General features: G+C 39.6%; 1 protein-coding gene across 1 annotated transcript; it reads left to right on the top strand.

The window, feature by feature from the left end:
* Positions 1-914: 914 nt before the first annotated feature.
* On the top strand, positions 915-13,978 carry BIRC2 (baculoviral IAP repeat containing 2). The gene is made up of 9 exons (XM_081950007.1): positions 915-1,060; positions 3,796-5,653; positions 5,762-5,861; positions 7,071-7,149; positions 8,342-8,390; positions 9,758-10,000; positions 12,000-12,251; positions 12,559-12,600; positions 13,137-13,978. The coding sequence occupies exons 2-9, from the start codon at positions 4,798-4,800 to the stop codon at positions 13,328-13,330; spliced, it is 1,815 nt and encodes a 604-aa protein (XP_081806133.1). The 5' UTR covers positions 915-1,060; positions 3,796-4,797; the 3' UTR covers positions 13,331-13,978.
* Positions 13,979-15,565: the final 1,587 nt, after the last annotated feature.

The following is a 15,565-nucleotide window of genomic DNA, read 5'->3' on the forward strand; positions in this document are numbered from 1 at the left end:
GGAATTGAAGATAAGCAGCAAGAAAAAATCACAAAGTACCGGGACTTGCAAATTGAAGTTGAGCGACTGTGGAAAAAGAAAACGTTTGTTGTCCCAATTGGAATTGGAGCTCTTGGAGCAATACCTAAAGGGTTTCTTTGTTATATGGAAATTCTAAATTTATCAGACTTGAACATTCTGACTCTACAAAAAACCACCCTGCTTGGAACAACTTATATCCTCCGACATTACCTAGGTCCTTGGTTAGGACTCGAGCTGTTGAGCTACCAACCAGCCCCAAAGGCTGTGAACTTCAACAAAGATTAACCACATAATAATAATAATAACAATAAAAATAATAATAATAACCTGGTTGATACCTAGGATGCTGGCAGCAACCCGTATCAACCATTAGCACCAGTCAATGGTATTTGTGATGCATTTTTGAATGTTCAGTTGACTGAGTTTCATGTTTAACGAATAAAATATAAAATAAAATAAAAGACAATGGAAGGCACAGTCACTGTTCTTACCCCCACCCCCAGCCTATTTAGGAGAATCGTGTTTTTTCCCCCCGATTCGGAAATTAACTCTTTTTCGAAATTCAGACGAAACTCTGCAAAGAGGCACGCTCGGAGGTCCTCCGATTAGGAAAAATTCTGGATTCGTTTGCAATTCAGATCAGGCGCCTTTTCCCGAACTGGGCAACGAATTATAATTGGAAAAAAAAACCCCCGCAGCGTCACTAACAAAGCCACCCAGCCCTCCCAGACTGCGCATGCGCACCCAGTATACGCCCTTTGTTGAGAGCCGCCACGGAGACTTAAAAAGCCCCGCCCTCTGTCCTTTCCCTTCCAATAGGATGGGGGCGGAGCCCTCTTTCGAGTTTCCGAGTTTTTCTCTCCCACTTCCCCCAACCGGGGGCGGGGCTTCGGCCCAACGCTTGGGTGGTTTGACGTCCTTCCTGCCTGATTCTTCCCCTCCCCCATACCCCATACCCCGATCGCCCTTCGGAACGCTATATATAAAAACGTTTGCGCTCGCTCGCACTCTGCTTGAAAACTAACCGGGGATTGCGGCGGTAAGTGGGGGCTGCGCACGCGTGGGGCGGCGTGGGCGGGGTTTGCTGGGGCGGCGTCTCGACACTTTTTCTCGCGGGGGGGGGGTGCTGAGATATTGAGGTGCTGTGTGTGTGTGTGTATACACATATGTGTATATATATGTGTGCGTGTGCATAATAGTAACTGCTATTTTCACACCCACTTTGCTGATGACCCATTTTCTGATTGCGCACAAAGCCTTGAGCTTTCGTTGTGTAAGAGTTGTGTAAGTGCAGCGGCTTAACAAGCACAATTTGTGGACCCCGCCTCTGAAACTTGGCGCTGTTTTGAGGGGGGACCTTGCTGATTCCCCCAATGCTAAGCCCAAGTTGGAGTGGCTTTGAGCATTGGGAAAGAAGACCACCCGGAAATCTCAGGGCTACATCCGGAAAGACAATGATAGATACGTTCTGTCCTCCCCCAGCCCCCAAATAATAGGGGGTGCATCTGTGCCATGGCCAGGAGTGAAGCCTGGTTCAAAGGAGGCTTTGCCTTCTTTTGTTTTTTGCCTTCTGGGTAGGGTGGAATGGCAGCTTTCGTCAGTATATCCAGCGGTGAGGATCCAGAAAGCTGCACCCCAGCAATATCTGGAGGATTATATTGTTTTAAGACAATAGCACATAGGCTTATATGCCACTTTACAGGGCTTTTACAGCCCTCTCTAAGAGGTTTACAGAGTCAGCATATCACCCCCAACAATTTGAGTCCTCATAATGAATACTGGCTCAGTGGTTAAGACGCTGAGCTTGTTGATCAGAAATGTGGGCAGTTTGGCAGTTCGAATCCCTAGCAACCTTGTCCCAGCTTCTGCCAACCTAGCAGTTTGAAAGCACATAAAAATGCAAGTAGAAAAAGTAGGAACCACCTTTTGTGGGAAGGTAATGCGTTCTGTGCACCTTTGGCGTTGAGTCATGCCAGCCATATGACCACAGAGACATCTGTGGACAGTGCTGGCTCTTTGGCTTTGAAATAGAGATGAGCACTGCCCCCTAGAGTCGGGAACAACTAGCACATATGTGCAAGGGGAACCTTTACCTTTAATGAATACTGGATCTGAAGATGATTGTTGTGAATTGACCAAAACCAATCAATGACCTCTAGTTGCATCAGGTCTTCCACGGTTCCCAGTTGCCTGGGAATAAAATTATTAGGGATAGGCTCTGATACATTTGGAGAGATTCATGTTCATGGAAGGCTGTCTAAGGATGTTGGAAGTCCATGAATCTTTCTAGAAACAAGTCTGTCCTTGCTGATAAGCTTCTTAGGAGCCTTCAGGATTTTCCATGAATACAATTTCTAAATGTTTTTTTGTGTGTGTGAAGTTGGCTGGAATTATTAGGACAAATATATAGCATATAGTTTTGTATACAGCTAGAAAAGCTCAGAAAGCACAAAGGATCCCTAATTACAATAAAGACAGACTTTAGAAGTTCCATTCTATCATCCCATTGAGTATCTTGTTAAGTACACAATCTTAATCATGATTGGGTACTAAAGAGGTAAGAGCTTGATAGAAGGTAGATACATTATTTTTGGAGCTTTTGGGAAATGGTTTTATCCATTCTTCATTTTCCATCCCCAGTCTTTAATGTAGGACATAAGTAACACAACAAAGGTTTCCTAATAGGTTTTCCATTTGTAAATCTCTTTATATTTCTGAATGCCTTGCACTGCCAGTTCACCCCGAATTGCTGGTTTCTGAGTTGGGTTACACCTATTCTGGATCTCATTATTATTATTACTTGTTGACAGTTGGCATACAAGTTTAATAAATTATTAACTTGCCTGAACCACATTTACACTTGTATCCTTAAGTATATTTACCGTTTTGGTTTGGCTTCACTATATGAAACCATTCCTTTCCACCTCTTCTCTAAATAAGATATACATATTCACTAGTGTTTTTATAATTAGGCAAAAGGGATCAAACATATGTGTGTGTGGGTCTGTTGATGCCAAATTAAAGTGGTTCTTTAAAATCGTATTAGTCTAAACAGATTTCTGCAATTTCTTTTTGAGGAGTCAAGAATAGCCCATTGGATTCTAGATCTAAGTGTTTTTGACTGCAGTTCCATCAACTGGTATTAACCACGCTGACTGTTACAAAGAGATGTAAATGTTTGGAAAGCACTAGATCAGGAGTAGGCAACTATGACAACTGGACTCAGGAATTCTGGGAGTTGAAGTCCACAGGTCTTGAAGTTGGCATAGCTGCCCATCCCTGCACTAGATGATCTGGTCCTGAGGTGGATCTTTTTTAGTTTACTGTAGCAACTTTATTTTAAGGAGGCAGGAAATCCAGGGTTATTTTTGTAACATGGACAAAAAAAGAAGACGGCTGTTGCCTTCTAGTGATATTTAAAACGCACATTTGAGTTTAAGTTTTTATCTAGAGGAAATTGTAAGTAGAAGTTTAAGATACTAAAGAATGTTTTTTTTCATAGCTATGTAATCTGAATTTTAGAAGTTGAGGTCTGGAAGGTTTAAATTTGCAAAAGTTGAGTAACTCATCTGTAAATTGATGATTTAATATAGATACAATAGGAGTTTGTGCACTTCTAGTCTTTTGTGACTGATGAACCACAAGTTTTAAATTTTAATCTAAAAACATAACCATGGAATAAAGTTTAAACTTTATATACGCATTATTTATAACAGTTTATATAAAAAGTTAATTGTGGTTTAAGGGAGCTTATGTCTTTTTCTTCTCATGCAGGTTTCAGTAACCCGAAAAACATATTTTTCAGTCTTTTTGTAAACATTTCTCGTTGTGAATACCATATTGCATTATGGCTGCTTAAGCCCCTTGAAGGGACCAGAGTCTGAAGTTTGGGAGATAATTTTGTGCATAAATATTCAAATTGGTTTTTGCCACTATGCAGGACAACTGCATTCGCTTATCAAACATTATCTGCAATGATATTTTGGTTAACGAATTTAAACCGCTTTGGGTTCGACACTTCTATAAACTTATTAAATTAGGTAACCCTTTAATAATAATAGTGCAGCCTGACTGAAAATTCACCACACTAGTGAGAAAATAAAAAAGACAACAATCCAAACCTGTTAAGAGCTTTGGATGATCAAAATTCCTTTGATCACATTTCACTGATATGTGTCAGGATAAATCTTTGAGGAATTTTTTTGTGAAGTAGTACCGAGTGAAATGGTATATTGATAAGAAAAAAAATGATTTCTTATTGTAAGGAGAAATATTCAGAGATGTGCATTTAATTTAAGTTGGCTTAAATTTCTGTAGTACCATTCAGATAGTCCCTTTTACATTCATTATTTTGACCTTCCTCTTTCAGAAATAAAAGTTTAAAAAATATTCATTATTTTATTTGGAAAGAATTGAGATTCATTGGGACAGAGGCTTCTTGTATAGGCTTCTAATTAAAGCCTTACTTGTTTCTTCAAACTTCCTTTATTTTAAATATGCTCCTCCCTCATTTTAGTAAGACTTATGTAATTTTAGGAAAAAAAAAAAAGGAACTACCATATTTTTAAAAAGTCTGGATTGTGAAACTGGGAACAAATGACCCTATCAAAAAGGAACTACTAAAGTTGAAGTAATAAAAAAAGAAAATAAGCATTGCATGTAATGTTAACTTTCAGGTTTTTATTTTATTATGGCCTGGAAGTTGATAAGAATTGCACAAAATTATCTCCCAAACTTCAGACTCGTCCCATACTCCTCTCCTGATTTATCTTCATCATGAATGTTATTGGCTCATTTCTGCCGAAATTGAACAATGACGCAGAGGTGACAGAGCTGAAGTATGACTTATCGTGTGAACTCTACAGGATGTCTACATATTCCACTTTTCCAACGAATGTACCAGTATCTGAAAGGAGTCTTGCTCGAGCTGGTTTCTATTACACTGGTCTGAAAGACAAAGTCAAATGTTACAATTGTGGCTTAATGTTGGATAACTGGAAAAAAGGGGACAGTGCCCTGGAGAAGCATAAACAACTCTATCCCAGTTGCAGTTTTGTTCGGAATCTGACTTCAATGACTAAACTTGGATCCTCGTTTCGTTCTGCCTTCTCACCTCCAGCTACCTCTGGACTTAACTTTTCACCTTCTTCAATGCAAGCCTTAAGTTTGGGTCAAGTTGGGTATTACAATGGAAGCTTTTCCAGTTTTCCACATAACCCAGTGACATCAGCAGTAGAAGACCTGTCCCTTTTGAGGCCAAAGGCTTTCAACCCTATGATGAGCACGGAAGAAAGCAGATTATTCACTTTCAAGGCATGGCCCCTGACATTTTTGTCCCCTTCATCTTTAGCCAAAGCCGGGTTTTATTATGTAGGGCCTTCAGACAGGGTGGCTTGTTTTGCCTGTGGTGGCCAGTTGAGTAATTGGGAACCAAAGGACAATGCTATCTCAGAACATCAAAGGCATTTTCCAAACTGTCCTTTTGTGGAACAAATCCAGAACAATTCAAGTTTGACTGGCTTTCATTCAGGCATGCAAAGCCACATAGGCCGTTTCAGAACTTTCAAAAATTGGCCAGTGACAGTTCCGGTTCATCCACAGCAACTGGCAGATGCTGGCTTCTATTACGTGGGTAAGAACTTGTTCTTTCATGTTTTGGATTTCATCTGATTTTTCAACAGTTTACATTTTACCGTTTGTCATTCTGTCTAATTTCCTTCATGAAATGTTTTTTGTTAAGGTCGCAATGATGATGTCAAATGCTTCTGTTGCGACGGTGGACTCAGGTGTTGGGAGACTGGGGATGATCCATGGGTGGAGCATGCTAAATGGTTTCCAAGGTATCCTTCATTTTCTTTTAAGTGTCATAACAAAGAGGTTATTGTCATACTTTTGTCCCATTGAGAGTAGAACTGTGTCTCTGAAAAGGATTCCTCAGTGAGATCTATTTGTGAGGGAACATTGCTACTGAGGAAATGAATCTAAAGTTTTGGAGAACACCTGGAATTATTAGCTGTCATAACTTGCATAGAACTGAACTTCAAGCTGGTCAGAATTATCTGAAAATCCATTGAGATGTGGCTGCATATTATTCATACAGTCACCTAGATACAGCTGCCATATATTGCTGGAGAGAAACGTACAGTTGTTTTACTCATTTGAAAAGAGGTTGTTTATACACAATTTTTGGTGTATTTGCACAGCCATAAGGAAAACATGCTGAGGGACAAATCTTGTCTGCTTGCCTGGAGCATATTCTTAGCTGCTGCGGAAAGCAAGATGTTGAATATTGATTCAAGAATAACAGCATTCTTACTCTAGTTATTTCAAAAGCTATTTTCAAAAGTTCTGTTGGGTTAAACAATATTTACATTTTTAAAGAATGCTAGATACTAAAGTGCTTAACAAAGCTGTTTTATCCAAGTTCTAATCAAGTATTGTAGTGATTGGGTGGCATTCTGAATAACTGGTTAGATTTTTTTTTTTAAGAACTGAAGTTAGATTTTTTTAAAAAAGTGATTTCAATGCAGGGAATGGAATAAATAACCCATTTGGGCCATGGAATTGAACAAAACCTTAGGAATGAATAAAATTTTGGCTCACCATTCTAAGGCTGTGGGCCAAACAGCTCTTAAGATAGGGCTGATCCAAAAATATCAGTTCTTGATTTTCTAATACAATTGCATCTAATAAAGATTCCATTTGTAGTGGAGATGTTTGGCACTAATACTTTTGGGATTATTTTAAGATGCAATAAACATAATATAAATTGAATGTGAAATAAAGACTACTATATACTTATTATCTGCCTCATAGAGGGGATTGATTGGTTTTGGTTTTCTCAGTGTTGATTGGGTAATAATGTTTTTCACATCTAAATTCCGTTTTTGACAGCTTGAATGTATTTAAGGCTTCAGTGTATTTGTCCTGGGTAGGTTTTAATAAATATGTCTTTGGCCCACTAAGCAGAGCATTGTGGCTAATAAATATTCTTAAAAGAGCAGATATCCTGCATGTTAAAACTTAAGCTTGGTATACTTTTCTTCCAGTTGTGAATACCTGATTTATAGAAAGGGTCCAGAGTTTGTCCGCCAAGTTCAAGCAAGGTATCCTCATCTTCTTCAACAGGTATGCAAGTACTGTTGCATTTTCAATAATAGCATGCTTTTTCTTTTGCATAGTACACACACATTTGTTGAGAGAATTAACCTGTTTTCAAAATTGCATACTACCTTGAACTTTATCTCTTCAGACTGTCTTTACAAGAATAGGGTAAGCTCTGACAGGCAGTACTTTGAGGTAGGAGGGAAGGTTTACACTTATAGCCCCTTTACTAATACTGTCTCTAGCAAAGACACCGCACTGTGGTTTTGTAAAAGAACAGTGCAATCCATTTGTTTTCAGGCTTTAACCAAGACCACAGAGGCTGTGAAATAAAGCATTATAACGTGAAAACAGTTTGTTCCTAGACTGTTTTGATAGAGTTAAAAGATTGAGCGATTAAAGGCTATAAGTATGCTGCCAAATCACAGTCTGTAAAAAATGTTATATAAAATTGGATAAATAACATGCATGAGCTGTGTTGGCTGTTGTGGGCAAGCAGTAAAAGTAACATTTGACTTGCGACTGGTCGCTTAGCAACTGTTTGAAGTGACAATGGACCTCCCCAGGGTTATTACAACCCAGATTCAAAATTTCTGTTTGACTCCTCCCCCCTTAAGTCACATGATTGCACGTGTGTGCTTGGCAACTGCTCTGTATTTGCTTGCAGCATCCTTGGTCACATGACTGATTTACGGGGGGGGGGGTTGTTTCCTGGAAACTGGTGTTTATTTCTGATTTCAGCAAAAAAATGCCCATGATGGACAATGATTCACGTAAAGACCTCTGTGATTCACTAACAACTGCAGCTGAAAAGATCTTAAAATCCCACGGTGACCTGCTTAATGACTAGCATGACTTATGACCATAATTCAGAGCTCAGTTATGATCATAACTACCTGTACCTGATTAATTTTGACTGTTGTTACACAAACAGAAACATTCTATGAGCTAGGATCAAGTGCAGGGTAGCATTTTAATCAGAGTACATGCAGATAATTTAGGGTGAAAGTTCACCAGTTCCCCCACTTAGTGGCATCCAGATAATTTGGCACTACAACCTGTGGACGGTTCTCAAATGTTACAGCTTCAATCTACCCGGTGGAGTCATATTGAGAAAGATTGGTTAAATGTATTACTGTTAGCAAACTCTGTGTGAACAATGGATCTTTTCAAAAAGCAAACATCTTCTAAAAATCTTTTTTTGTCTGTGTTGTAGTTGTTGTCCACTGCAGATACACCTGTGGAAGAAAATACAGAAGTACCAAGTAGGTATTTTGATTTGTTTATTTTGTGCCTTTGGGTTAGAGTTAACTCTTGGTAATTACCTGTATTGGTCCCTAGAGTTTTTCAGACAGTTTTCCATTGCCTCCTTCCTAAGACTTAAGAGAGAATGACTGACTCAGGTTTACCCAGTTGGTTTTGCGGCAAGGCACGGCTATAATGTCAGAACTCCTCATTTTCTAGCCTATTCCTTGTAACAGCTATGCCAAACTGGCTCTTGTCAGAATTTTGATAGCTTTTATAAAATTGGCATAAGAATGTAGCACTCAGATATCAACACATTTATCCTTGATGGTCTGTAGCAATTCGGTTTTGTTATTGCTACTAAGCTAGTAAGGCATTTTGTCATGGTTTTTAAGTCAAACATTCCTGAAGCTGACCATTCAAATTTAAATTTAATCTGAAACATGCAATTTTGCAATATAGTCAAGTTGTGCTATAAAACATAAGTGAAAATTAACCTGTTTTTAGCTCCTTGCTTAAAATCTCCATAGGTATCCAGACCTTTTTAAATCACCAAAGCCCTCTGGTGGTGAATATGGTTATAATTTTTTTTCTAAACTACCATGAGTTGTCAATATTTATTCTAGAATAAAAAGATCTATTGAGAAGGTTAAGTTTAAACCTTAAAGCAAGTGATATAATTCAGTAATGTATAAGGTAAAGATAAGGTTCCCCTCGCACATATGTGCTAGTCATTACCGACTCTAGGTTGCGGTGCTCATATCTGTTTCAAAGCTGAAGCGCCAGCGCTGTCTGATGACAATTCTGTGATCATGTGGCCGGCATGACTAAACACCGAAAGTGCATGGAACGCTGTTACCTTCTCACCAAAGGTGGTCCCTATTTTTCTACTTGCATTTTTACGTGCTTTTGAACTGCTAGGTTGGCAAAAGCTGGGGCAAGTAACAGGAGCTCAGGTTACACGGCACTAGGGATTCGAACTGCCGACCTTTCTGATCGACAAGCTGAGTGTCTTAGCCACTGAGCCACCGTGTCCTCGTCAGTAGTGTATATATGAATTTGAGGCATTATTGTCTAATTCTGACTTTTTCAAGCAGTGGGACTAATGAAGCTGACATGACGAGGGAGAATAGGGAATAGCAAACTAAATTGACTGAAGGCTTGACTCAGAAAATGGCATCTTCATATACTCACATTCTGTGTTTGAAGAATGTAGCTAGAATACATATGCCTCTTTTTAGGAAACAGATCTTGGTTTTGTATTATCTTAGATGTGGGATCCAGTACAGAAGTGATTCTTTTTCATTTGACTGATTTTTAATTATTTTGAACCCAGTAAGTTACTGATATTTCAAGAACTAATGCTAGAATGTTTTCCTCTGAATAGTTATCCGCTTTGAACCCGGTGAAAATACCTCAGAAGATGCCATCATCATGAAAACACCCATGGTTGAAGCTGTTTTGGAGATGGGATTCAACAGAAGACTGGTCAAACAAACCATTCAGAGTAAAATCTTAACAACAGGGGAGAATTACAAAACAGTAAACGATCTTGTCTCTGACCTTATTAGTGCAGAAGAGGAGAAGAAGGAAGAGGAGAAGGAAGATCCACCAGAAAAAATAACATCAGGTATATAAAAAGTTTCATGGCTTCAGTTAGATGAATTCTGCTTCTTGAGTCAAAGACCCCCTTTTCCCATCTTGGATGGGGCATTTTCAGAGTTTTATGAACTCCGATAACTAGAGAGACGATAGCATTTTCATTCAAAGTTATTCACATTAGCCACCAATATCGGAGAGCCAGAGTAAATAGAAGACCCTCAAAATAGATTAAGCCAACCTGTTAGATCTATAAAGGGTGTAGAGAGGAGCAATGAAGATGATTAAGGGACTGGAGGCTAAAAAAATATAAAGAACGGTTGCTGGAATTGGTTATGCCAAGTTTGATGAACTAGGATTAGGGGTGACATGATAGCAGTGTTCTGATATCTCAGGGGTTGCCACAAAGAAGAGGGAGTCAAACTATTCTTCAAAGCCCCTGAAGGTAGCAATGGATGGAAACTAATCAAGGAGAGAAGCCACTTGGAACTAAGGAGAAATTTCCTGACAGAACAATTAATCAGTGGAACAACTTGCCTCCAAAAGTTGTAAATGCTCCAACATTGGAAGTTTTTAATAAGAGATTGGATAGCCATTTGTCTGAAGAGGTGTGGGGTTTCCTGCCTAAGCAGGGGTTTGGACTAGAAGACTTCCAAGGTCCCTTCCAACTCTGTTATTCTATTCTAAATATTTAGATGAGCCTCAATGGAGATCAGATGAGATTCCAAGCTTAGCAGTGTGAAAGCACCCTGGAGCACATGTAACAAGTCGTCTTAAGAATTTTGTTTGCATTATTTTCAAAAGGATCCTCTTACTGTATTTACAAGCCTACATGTCATAGCTACGGTATCTCAAGACTTTCTCCTGTAAATCTTAATAGCTGCCTGGACATGTTTGTTACCATTGTGACTCACCAAACAAAGTAGCATTTGTGAAACTTTTACCTATATTATATCTGTTCTTTTTCCAAGGCGTTAGGGCAGAGGGGAAGAAAAACCCCACAGAGCTTTCAAAGGTCTTAGCCTGATTAATATAGATGCTGTCAGTTTTCTAACACCTATGCATATAATAATAGAACCTCTTGACAACACAGTTGCTATAGTTTTGTGATGACTGAATACAAGGCAGTTTCTCATACAAAGGGCAAAATAACTTCTCAAGCCAACTTAGGACGTTACAAGAATGGATGTATTGTTTACTTGCACTGGAACCAAAATAGGGTTATTAGCTATTTTGGGGGGGGTGAAACACTGTTGCTGACAAAACCTACAGTAATTAATTTGTATAAAAATGGAAAATTATTAGTGCCGTTCAGTAGTTGGATATATTTATATAATATATTGATCATGTCATTCCTATCCGTCGGTTTCACCAGTACACTAAATGCTATGCTGTTATGCCAATTGATGTGCCATTGTAGGAGTCCTCTTTTTAAAGTAAATTGTAGTTTGAATTTAAAAACGGTGTTAAAATGTTCCTTTGAACAAAGGTGGTAGATCTGTTGGATTTTGTGAATCTGGGAAACTCTCATGTTTTTATGAGGTAAAAAAAAGAAATACCATGTTTCCCCGAAAATAAGACAGGGTCTTATTTTCTTTTGACCCCCAAAATAAGTGCTTGGCCTTATTTTTGGGGAGGTCTTATTTTTGAGGTGCAGGAGCAGCAAGCGTGGTCACCTCATGGCTGCTGGTTAACAGCACAACACAGCCGTTCAACAGATGTTCGCCCCTGAGGCTGTGCACATGCTTCTAGCCATGCTTCCCAGCTACAAGAGGAAATGGCGGAGACCAGCTGCACATGTGTTAAAATATTTTCGGGGGAGGGCTTGTTTTAGTGCATGCGCTCAAAAGCCTGATTGGGCTTATTATCCGGGGAGGTCTTATTTTCGGGAAAACAAGGTACTGCATTATATTCATGATGCCCCCATTATGCCCTTCCCCTGAATGAGTTGGGAAATGTCCATTTGTACTCACATTTTCTGCTGATAGAAAGGTCTGCCCTGTGTCATCTTTTCGTTTATTATATTTCAGATCTGGCCTTAATCAGAAAGAATCGAATGGCATTGTTTCAGCGCTTGACATGTACGCTCCCTATCCTGGAAAGTTTATTAAGTTCCAAAGTAATAAGTGACCAGGAACACCAAGTTATTAAACAAAAAACCCAGACATCTTTGCAAGCTAGAGAACTGATTGATACCATCTTGGTGAAAGGAAATTCTGCGGCAGGCATATTCAGAAATTGTTTACAGGAGTGTGATCCTGCATTATACAAGGATTTGTTTGGTGAGTTTCTTAGACACATGCTTTGAATTGACTTTTTCTTGAGAAGTGGTAACCCTGTAAATCTCAACTGTAATAGATTTATGAGTTCTTCATAGGTAAGAGTTGCAAACAGGTTTCTTCCTCTTATATGAAATAGATAATGCAGAGGAAATGCTGTTGATTAGACTTCCCAAAAGCCATTCGCTGTTATGCTAATAATTGTTAATCGGGGGTGGAGATGGGGTGTGTGTTAAGAGTTTATCTGCATTCTAATGAATCTGAGGTAATTTGTTACTTGATCTAACAATATTTAACTTACTTTCTTTAGTGGAGAAGAATATGACATACATTCCAACGGAAGATGTTTCAGGTAAATAATTTATTAAATAGACATGAATGGAATATAAGGATTGCAATGTTTTTAAGAACAGGTTACGCTGAAATAGCTCATAATAGGAATTATGAATGTTTATAAAACTGAGCTGGCTTAATATTTTGAGTATTTCAAAATTTAGTTTGATAAGATGGATGCACATGGGCTGGGAAATCTTTGGGCCTGAAATAGAATATTCTTCCTTTCTTCAATAGTGTCTCAACTATTGAGTTGGTGATAGGAACCGATCTGGGTCAGTGACACATTCTGGTGAGTGAGAAGTTCTCTGAGGATGGGCTCCAGTACGAGTCCAAAAGCTCAGGAGACAAAACCAATCGTCCCGGTGAACGACCCAGATTGGATCCTGCAACATTATCCTGGGACATGTATATTTGCTTTCATTCATAAATTCATGGATTTAGGGAAGAGGAAGGGCCTGCGAATGTCAGGGAAGTGAGGAATGCCTTTATTAAAACAAAGCATAGTTCAAAATGTTATTTTTGTATAGATAATAAAAGAGTCTTTAATTGCAGGTTTACCCATGGAAGAACAGCTGAGACGATTGCAAGAGGAGAGAACTTGCAAAGTCTGCATGGACAAAGAAGTGTCTATTGTCTTCATCCCCTGTGGCCATTTGGTTGTTTGCAAGGAATGTGCTCCTTCCCTTAGGAAATGCCCTATATGCAGAGGAACCATCAAGGGTACTGTACGGACATTTCTTTCGTGAAGAAGATCAACCATGCTGGTTTTGTTCTCCCCAAGGATACATTTTCATGCTTCCTGAACGACACTAAGCTAATTCACAACATCCTGACGTTTCAAGTATCTGCAAAATACAATCCAAACTGCAGCTCAGTGTTCTGATGAAGATCACAAAGTGGATGGCTTGTGAGGTCAATTATCACTGAAGTAACTATATTTGGTGATCTGGATAGCCTGGCCCTTTTTGGGACATGATTTCATAATGGTTTGGAGTGACATAAAGAGTGAATGGTGTTTCATGTATTCATGTTTGCTACTATTAAGTAAAAGAAGCTATTGAGAGTTCGGTGGCGCAGTGGTTAGAGTGCAGTACTGCAGGGTACTTCTGCTGACTGCCGGCTGCCTGCTATTTGGCAGTTCAAATCTCACCAGGCTCAAGGTTGACTCAGCCTTCCATCCTTCCGAGGTTGGTAAAATGAGGACCCAGATGGTTGGGGGCAATAGGCTGACTCTCTAAACCACTTAGAGAGGGCTGTAAAGTGGTATAGAAGTCGTAAGTGCTATTGCTATTTATGATTTGAAAAGTCTGGAAAGATTGCTTGGTGTAACTTGTTGGCTAGTTAAAAATATATTTTATTTACCATAAATAAAACTTTGTTGTGATTGAAACAAACATTCTGGGTCTGTTGTATCTATATTCATTGTAGAATACTTGAGTAACTACAGAGGTAATTATGTGTCATAATTCATAAGCATCTTGAAATAGTGTTAAATACCTTAGTGAAGTTAAGCAATGTTGCCAAGTATTATGCAGAACATTTTTTAAACTCGATTTGCAAATTATTATGTTCAGTAGATTACAGGTAGTCCTCGACTTATGACAATTGAGCCCAACATTTCAGTTGCTAAGTGAGACGTTTGTTAAGTGAAGTTTGCCTCCCTCAGGTGGAGAGGCAGCTGTCTTCAGGGCCTGAGCTGAGTGAGGGGCAGGAACAGATGGGGCCCATCCCAGATGGCACGTATGTGCATAGAGGAAAGGAGAGCAAAGGAAAGCAATAAGCCGGGTCTCAGGGAAAAGCAGATGTAGATCCTAGCCAGGCCCACCCTAGCTGGGATATAAATAGTAGGAGTTTGGGAGTGGCTGGTTGTCATAGACAACAATTTGTTTTCTAGTATACAACAAGAACCAGGTTTGTTGGGACTAATTACATTTGGTTTTTGTTTATCCACGTGAATAAAAAGACTGTTCCTGCCCTGTTTTGTAAAGGGGCTTATTTTACTTGTGAGTAAACGGCTTATCACTCAGTGGCTAAGATGCTGAGCTTGTCAATCGGAAAGGTTGGCAGTTTGAAACCCTAGCGCCGCGTAACGGAGTGAGCGCCCCTTACTTGTCCCAGCTTCTGCCAATCTAGCAGTTCGAAAGCATGTAAAAATGCAAGTAGAAAAATAGGAACCACCTTTGGTGGGAAGGTAACCATGTGCCTTTGGCGTTTAGTCATGCCAGAGACATCTTTGGACAATGCTGGCTCTTCGGCTTTGAAAAGGAGATTAGCACCGCCCCCTAGAGTGAGGAACAACTAGCACATATGTGTGAGGGAAATCCTTACATTTACCTTTAAACGGCTTATCATTACTTGTGAAGTAATAGCTGAGAACAGTAGAACAACAGAATAGTAGCTGAGTGTTTTACTGTGTTATAGTTTCAGTTGGATAGGAGACAGGACTTCCTTCTAGCGAAGGCAGTAACTTACTGCAGTATTCAAATGTGACCTGACACAATGCATGGGTTTGATGTATTGCTTACTCTAGTTAACTGCTACTCCCCTCAAAACCAATACAATTCTGCCCCTTCATTGTAGCTTCAGCCCATATGGAATTTGAATGTGCGCAGCAGAGAATGTTCTCCTGTAGCTCAGCAACCCTTTTTGCATTGCAAATATTGTCAACCTGGAAACAGTTCCCTCGTTCTGTCTTACACAAGAACTGTTCCAGCAGAAAAATCCCTCACGAGGTGTAACCATGCACATCAGAGGTGGTATTCAGCAGGTTCTGACCAGTTCTGGAGAACTGGTAGCGGGAATTTTGAGTAGTTGGGAGAACCGGTAAATACGACCTCTGATTGGCCCTGTCCCCATCTATTCTCTGCCTCCCGAGTTCCAGCTGATCGGGAGGAAATGGGGATTTTGCAGTAACCTTTCCCTGGAGTGGGGTGGGAATGGAAATTTTACAGTATCCTTCCCCTGCCACACCCACTAAGCCA

The sequence above is a fragment of the Natrix helvetica genome (assembly GCF_964273705.1).
Source record: "Natrix helvetica genome assembly, chromosome: 4".
Lineage (NCBI taxonomy): Eukaryota > Metazoa > Chordata > Lepidosauria > Squamata > Natricidae > Natrix > Natrix helvetica.

What these genes read in the sequence shown, in the direction of transcription:
- BIRC2 (XM_081950007.1), top strand. Translation starts at nt 4,798, where the DNA reads ATGAATGTTATTGGCTCATTTCTGCCGAAATTGAACAATGACGCAGAG. An exon ending in AGAAAATACAGAAGTACCAA is followed by an intron (nt 8,391 to 9,757) that starts GTAGGTATTTTG and finishes TCCTCTGAATAG; the next exon opens with TTATCCGCTTTGAACCCGGT. An exon ending in TCCAACGGAAGATGTTTCAG is followed by an intron (nt 12,601 to 13,136) that starts GTAAATAATTTA and finishes CTTTAATTGCAG; the next exon opens with GTTTACCCATGGAAGAACAG.